The following is a 7,839-nucleotide window of genomic DNA, read 5'->3' as shown; positions in this document are numbered from 1 at the left end:
AAGGAATTTTTAGGCATCCTTGGCTTTTACAGAAGATTCATACCCGACTTCGCAAGTGTGACCAAGCCTTTAACATCGTGCTTGAAGAAAGGAGCGAAATTAAATTTTGATTCAGAATTCGTTAATTGTTTCAGACAGTGTCAAATTCTTGTTAAAAATATGCCTATCCTAGCATATACAGATTTTGGAAAAGAATTAAATTTAACTACATACGCATCAGAAACCACTTTAAGTGCAACGCTTACGCAAGGCCCTCTTGGCGCCGATATGCCTATTGCATACTCTTCCAGAACTTTGAATGATAGTGAAACTAAATATCCTACGAATAAAAAAGAACTTCTTGCAATAGTCTGGGCCACAAAATACTTTAGGCCGTATCTTTTTGGTAAAAAGTTTAATTTGATTTCTAATTTTCAAAATTTACTCAAGTTCAAAGAATTAGGTCCACGTATTACGCGATGGAATTTAAAGTTAAGTGAATACGATTATACAATTATTAATAAAAAGGTTTCAGAAACGAACGCGGATACCCCGTTAAATAAATCCAGGTCCGTTAATCATTTGGAAAAATCAAAATTACAGGCAAAGTCACAGGAAAAGCCGAGTTTAAGTCAAATTAACACTAAGCATACGAAGGTACAGAATCCTATTTCCAAAATTCCTAACCAAACCTCGAATTCCCAACACCATACTATACATTTATATACACGAAAGAAAATTCGCGGTCCCTTTACAAAATCACGTTTTAAAAGACAGGTAATAAAGTAAATTAATTAGATAGGTATGTGCAATTCTTTCCAGACATTAAATTACAAAGATATAGAATTTGTCTTTTCACACGATCAACTTTCAGCCAACCGATAGGACTACTATATTCCTATGTTTTACCAAGAACTATAACACTATATCTTTAAAATAATTAGTTTTTGCAATTAGATAATTATTTCAACACATATATACATTCTTTACTATAGACCTTTTACATTTTAGAATTTATTATTTCTTCTAAATTATAGCAAAACTAGGTGTACCACTAACTGGAAAAAGGTTAAGAAAGCTCTTACTTGTGTCACATTGTGACTATAGAATAATGAGCAAATTTAGCATAAAGTAGGTATACCTAATGCTCACTTCCTGTAAATTTTCGTGCCTTGAACCGAAAATATGCAAGAAATCTTGAGCAGAACCTACATCATTCCCAGATCAAAAGTAAGTAGAAATGGTTAGATCATTGATAACTCAATGTACTTACCTACGCCTTATTCAAAAATATAATATAATTTTAAAAAGTTCTTTCTAAAAGTAAGTAGGTATATAATAAGTCATAGTTACCTATCTAGTTATAACGAGTAGACAGTTAGCTTATCATTTAACAAAATTCATGCAGTTGTAGTCCTTAGGTTTCTTTTTACATTACATTTAGTTCAGATTTTTTTATCAATTTAGCTCGAATTAATTAGTACATTCTGTCAATTATACCACTTTGCTTTTAATATACCTATCGTAGTAGTTATAGTACCATATGCACATTTTTATCTCAACCAATTCTAAGGTTTTCATTTACATTGAGGCTGAATGCCCGAAGGTCAGTTCTTCAAAACTACGTGAGCAGAAAATATCACTCACTGAGGAACCAATTTATCCGGAGAACACATCAACTACTGTCACAGGAGATAGATGAAACGTGATAATCCACGCCTATCTCTCTGTCTAAGGAGGCTCAGAGAAAGCAGCTCAACCATTATCCATGAATTAAGAACTACTTCAATACTACCAGTATGCCGCAATATTCGGCTTCACTTTCAACGGTACGACTCGACTAGCCCATTACAGATGCTTCATCTTCACGAACGAAGTCCAGCAGCAGCCCTCCAGACTGAGGGTGGAAACCTCCGAGGACGTTCCGGCGACATTTCCGTTAAAATTACTACAATGGTCGCCGCACTGAGGGTGGAGGTGTTACGGATACAGCTATCCTTACCTATCTATATAGAACCCAGGCATAGCCGGGGGAGCTAACATGTCGTCTAGCAGCCCAGCTACGTGTGAAAATATGCCATCTCATCACGTTCCGGCACATAGAGTCATCAAGGTCTGCAGCCAGCTCTGTACGTGATCTCTGGTGCTAACCGACCACAGAACGGTAGAGGGGAAATCGATATAAAATCGATAGAGTTAGTTTTAAGGTATCATTAATCTAGCATAAGTAGTATTTGTAATTTAGATAAGATATAGTTAAGTAAAGGCCTTCGTGTCCCAACGTCGACACGAATGTCCTAATTAAATCATTTTCGTAACCAAAAAGGACTTCTGCCTTCAACCCCCGCTCCAGGTAGCCGCCCTTACGTAACTAACAACTCATAAAGCAGTTTGTAAGCTGTGACCAAAACAAACGAACTACATCCTATTCAAACAACATAGTAAAATTATAATTTGTTTTAAAAAATTATGACCTGTATAACATGTATATTTAAGGTCAATTTTATATTTCAAGAAATTACAAAATTGCTAAAAAAAATTTTGTTAAAAAATATTGATTAGTTTCGCAAAAAATCAAGGTAATATCAAAGGATGATTGATTGTCAAAAAATCGCACATCTCTCAGTTGAGTATGCCCCGCCTGTAAATAACGAATGTAAAAGCATGCTCTTACACAAGACTAGCCTTTGTAAACTTAATTTCTAAATTAGCTCATTTAGAACATTATTATTATATTGTCATATTTTAAACAATGTTGTTTATTACTTGACACTAAAAGTCGGTGGGATACTAAGTAACTTGTAATAATTACATGACAAGGCATTTCTCCCTTCCACTAGAGGATGCTTCTCCACCGTCTTTTACTACCTTATCTTTCTTTTTCTTTCCTTTGCCGTCAACTTGCAAGGACACATTTCTGTTCTTTTCCATGTTCAAAAGTTCCTGTAATAAATACAATGAAAATTGATAAGTGTGCCATATAAACTGAGTTATTTTCGCGCCGATACTGTGCCGCACCGAGCATACCATGACGCATGGTGGCATGACGGTGATGGTGGTGGTGTCCGTACAAAATGACTTCTCACTCGCCATTTTAACTCTATGGATCCACTGTCATATCAAAAGTACGGTTCACCTTTAAAATAAGTACTTTTGACATGAAATTTGACATAAAAAGTTAAAATGGCGCGTGAAGGGGGGGGGTAATTTTTTACGGACTATACATTGTTTTTATAATTTTAATTTACTTTTTACATCGGTATAACATGGTAAAAAAACCGGCCACGTTCGAGTCAGACTCGTGCACCGAGGGTTCCGTACTTTTCCGTATTTTTTTCGTCATTTTGCACGATAAATCAAAAACTATTATGCATAAAAATAAATAAAAAATTGTTTTAGAATGTTCAAGTAAAGCCCTTTTATATTAGCCCACTTGGTATAGTTATCTTATTTTGCAAATTGAAAATACTGATATTTGTTCATGAACACATTTTAATATTTTTTTTGCGATGTGAAAATCACAAAATCGTGAAAGAGGTCAGCCGCCGTATCCAACTCAGTTGGGCAGCATTCAAGAAGCTTCGAGATGTCTTCTTGTCCAAAATTCCTCAGTGCTTGAAGACCAGTCTTCGAACAGTGCATGTTGCCAGTGATGACTTAATATGGATCTAAGACATGGTTGCTAACTATGGGCCTCATAAGAAGCTTAGTCACTCAGCGGGCGTTGGAGAGAGCTATGCTTGGAGTTTCTTTATATGATTGAATCAGAAATAAGGAGATCCATAGGAGAACTAGAGTAACCAACACTAATCAACAGGTTGTGAAGCTGGAGTGGCAATGGCACATAGTTTGTATAACCGATAGACGGGGTCTCAAGGTGCTGGAATGGCGACCTCGCACCGGAAGACGCAGCGTTTGAAGACCCCCATTAGGTGGACGTACGAAATCAGACGAGTCGCAGGGAGTCGCTGGATTCAGGCAGCGCAGGACTGTGACGTTTGGATGTCTTTGCAAGAGACCTATGTCCAGCAGTGGACGTCTATCGGTTGATGACGATGATGATGATGACTGTCAAAACTGTAAATGCATAAATACAAGCCCCTTTTAGTAAAAAAAAACTGTTTACCTGGAACAGCTGGGTGACATTATGATTAGTTTTGGCAGATGTCTCCATGAAAGAAACTCCCCAAGTTTGAGCCTGAGCCTGTCCCTCGGCAGCCGACACCTCTCGGATCTCGGGACTCTCATCACACTTGTTACCGGCTAGCATAACAGGAATGTTGGGCAGCTCAGCTCCTTTAATCTCTTTGATTGTCTGCCATATTGGCTTCAGTTCTTCCAATGATTGTCGACTACTAACTGAATACACGAGGATAAATGCATGACCCTGAAATTACAAAAAATATATAACTACAGAGTATAAGACAAAAAAAATTGTCCAAGGAACTATAATATCAAAATATAAAGTCGTTCATACATAGAATACCATACCAGCAGAATGATATTATCAAGTTAACAGAATTATACAAATGGGATTGTGTTTAGGTGGTAATATAACAATAACGCTAAGTTTTTGCTAGCGTTCAGGGTTACATTCTGTATAGAATTCTGTATTATACATATTAATAATATATTTATGTATATATCACAAATCTACTCTTTATTGAGCAAGAAAATAATTATAATTAATTTATTATTAGGTACTAAGTTAAGTTCCCCCATGAAATGGCTAACAGTTTTTACCTTGCTTATTGATAATCTCTGCATGGCTGGAAACTGATGAGAACCTGTAGTGTCCGTGATCTGTAGGGTGCATATTGTTTTGTTGCTGCTTATGACCTAAAAACAAAATACATATTAATTAAATAATCCATACTGATATTATAAATGCGAAAGTGTGTATGTCTGTCTGTCTGCTAGCTTTTCACAGCCCAACAGTTTAACCGATTTTGATGAAATTTAATACAGAGTTGGCTTATATCCCGGGGAAGGATATAGGCTACTTTTTATCCCGGAAAATTAAAGAGATCCCACAGGATTTATAAAAAACTAAATCCATGCGAACGAAGTCGTGGGCATCACCTAGGCATCATCTATACATTGCAAACAATTTTTTTACAGTTAAGTCTAAAAAATAGTGAGTGCTACTGCAATACAATACCCGGCCGGAAGTACTATACATTGACCTTTAGAAAGAGACAGCGGTTTCCTAGAGTGTTGTCTCTATCATTGAGACCGACAAAACATCACATAGGTATGAGTGACAGAGACAACACTCTTCAAAGCCGAAATCTCATTCTAATGTTAGATTTACAATATTTCTTGCCGGCTACTGTACACAGCTGGTTCTTCTAAAGAGAACAATAAAGTATAATAAGCACCTAAATGGGAACTGGTTCCCATTTATTGAAAAATGAATCATCACATCACTACCCTTATTATAAATGCGAAAGTGTGTTTATTTGTTGGTTTGTCCTTCAATCACGTCGCAACAGAGCAACGGATCGACGTGATTTTTTGCATGGGTATAGTTTATGAAATGAAATGATTTGAAATGAAATGAAATGATTTATTTGTTTTAAAACTATACTAATGATGCTACTTTTTATCCCGGTAAATCAGAGTTCCCACAGGATTTTTAAAAACCTAAATCCACGCGTGCGAAGTCGCGGGCATCAGCAAGTAAACAATAAAATCAATTTCTTCATTTACAAAAACTTGAAAACATGCTATTACAATCAATATTTTCGGGTGGGACATGCTCAAGAATGAGATGCATGCTTTGTGAACAACACAAATCGACATTTGGTATTGTTAATTTTTTGCAAATTAACTAAAAACTGAAGACATTTGATATTTTTATTAAGTAAAGTTTTCCATGAAGCCAACAGTTTTGCAATTTTGTAGTTTGTTACATGATTTTGACAAAATTTGGTAGAGAAAATTATTCTTCTGTATGTGTGTTTGTCAACTCCCTCTAAAAAGCTGGACCAATTTGGATGAAATTTGTGTATATTTCAATGAGTCCCTAGATGGTTTAAAAACACAATTGGACCCGGTAGGTGGCGCTGCTATTAGTATGTGACCAAATTTGATTTGCTGCTTACAGCCGGCAAGCAATTTAGCAAGGAATACCTGTGTTTATACTATTCAAGCTTTGTGAATTCATTTTGAGAAATATAAAGAGAGAAAAATATATTTGTATGGGCTGTTTGACGTATGGTATACAATAATAAAACATTCGCAAGTTGCTTGCTATTGACATTTATAAAATAAATTGAGTGGATATAACTGTTTATCATATTATTGTGATATAATTCTATAATTGTGAAATTTATCTATAATTATTAGCCATAGTTGTGGACGAGGGGGGGAATATTGGTCATCGCACACAAATCTTTCACCACAGAAGATTTAGAAGAATTTAAATATTTTGATATAGAGACCATAGTAAACAGCGAGATATTCAATAAAAAAAATGTAAATGTTAAATCCTACTTCCTACTAAAATTATAAAGTGTGGATGTTTGTTACTCAATCACGCAAAAATGGCTGAACGGATTTGGATGAAATTTGGAATGGAGATAGATTATACCCTGGATTAAAACATAGGCTCCTTTTTATCCCAGAAAATCAAGGAGTTCCCGCAGGATTTTGAAAAATGTGGACGATCATCAGCTAGTTTAGAATATATTATTTAATGTGGCGCTGGTTTTCCAAGCAGGACGATGTATGCCGGGTCTGCTAGTAGAATATAGATTGAAAAAAAATTGGATTATTAAAGACATATTTTATTAAAATCTAAGCTAAGCAGTTAGTGTGGCCCTTTTCCTATGCTTTTATATTTTGTTCTGTTATTACTAGGCCTCAGAATTCCAATAAAGCATTACAGACATGTATGATCTTGATAAGTACACACCAAACACTGCAAGTAAAATTACCTTTTTTGGCCTCTAGCCAATGTTAGAGAAAGTATAATTGGGAATAGTACCAGAAATACAGCAAAATTTTTATTAATGATACTAAAAAATTGGCATTAAACAAATAAATTAACCTATGAGTACATCATAACACTACAAAAGTCATCCATGGGAGCAGTAAGGGAATAATTTATATGTATCATATTATAAAGATCACTATTAACTCTGCACCGCTGGTCACTGGATAAAAATATGAATTACAAAACAAGGGTTATTCATCAACATTCAGTTATTTACTTACTTGTCGGTAAGTGTCTTCAATCGTTGGTATGTACGATTCTCTAAATGTACCTTTTACAAAGCGCAAAACCAAAGAGCTTTTTCCTACACCGCCTGCACCAAATACCACAACACGATAATCGTTGCTTTGTTCCGGCATTGTTAATTTTTACAGTGAACCTTTCCGTAAAATCAATTTGCAAAATTTCTGTTCTCTACTGACCAGTCCGCTTTCTTTATAACATCTTTTGAGATTTCAAAAAGATAACTACCTACAGTCTGCATTTATAATTTGCAATTACGAAGAGCGACATAATAAATTCCTGTTTTAAATAATAACACATTCTTTATTTTTCATTTACAACGCCCAATGAACACAAATGCACAAAATCAAACGAACAAGGAAACAAGAAACCACAGAGTACATTGAATATAGGGGTACAAACAAGGGTACAAGAAACAAATTAATTTGGTGCCAGACACAGACACCACAGGGCGAGGGCACCAAAGAGTATATAATCAAATCAGTGATCTCTGCCGTAGACTAGTGATTATATACTCTTTGATTTTTTTGTTTTACGCCGTAGATAGAGTAATAAAGGTAGATGCAGGACCGCTTGCTTTCTCATTTGCACTAAAAAGAGAGCACAGATAAAGTTAC

At 35.3% G+C, this 7,839-nt stretch overlaps 1 protein-coding gene across 1 annotated transcript; it reads right to left on the bottom strand.

Moving 5' to 3' along the window:
• Window positions 1–2,358: 2,358 nt before the first annotated feature.
• Window positions 2,359–7,587, bottom strand: LOC117982259 (GTP-binding protein Di-Ras2). The gene is made up of 4 exons (XM_034968582.2): window positions 7,201–7,587; window positions 4,723–4,818; window positions 4,106–4,366; window positions 2,359–2,922 (listed from the first exon to the last, which is right to left on the bottom strand). Exons 1-4 carry the CDS (start codon window positions 7,336–7,338, stop codon window positions 2,788–2,790), a joined length of 630 nt encoding a protein of 209 aa, XP_034824473.1. The 5' UTR covers window positions 7,339–7,587; the 3' UTR covers window positions 2,359–2,787.
• Between the last annotated feature and the right edge of the window lie 252 nt (window positions 7,588–7,839).

This window comes from Maniola hyperantus, chromosome 5 (genome assembly GCF_902806685.2).
Source record: "Maniola hyperantus chromosome 5, iAphHyp1.2, whole genome shotgun sequence".
Classification (NCBI taxonomy): domain Eukaryota; kingdom Metazoa; phylum Arthropoda; class Insecta; order Lepidoptera; family Nymphalidae; genus Maniola; species Maniola hyperantus.
The sequence above is the reverse complement of the archived record's forward strand: the minus strand, read 5'-3'. Positions and strand labels throughout refer to the sequence as shown.

Excerpts from the sequence above, each read along its gene's own strand:
- LOC117982259 (XM_034968582.2), bottom strand. The coding sequence starts at position 7,338 with ATGCCGGAACAAAGCAACGATTATCGTGTTGTGGTATTTGGTGCAGGC. Across the intron at positions 4,819-7,200 it reads TTGAAGACACTTACCGACAA|GTCATAAGCAGCAACAAAAC; the intron begins GTAAGTAAATAA and ends TTTTGTTTTTAG. Across the intron at positions 2,923-4,105 it reads ATGTCACCCAGCTGTTCCAG|GAACTTTTGAACATGGAAAA; the intron begins GTAAACAGTTTT and ends TATTTATTACAG.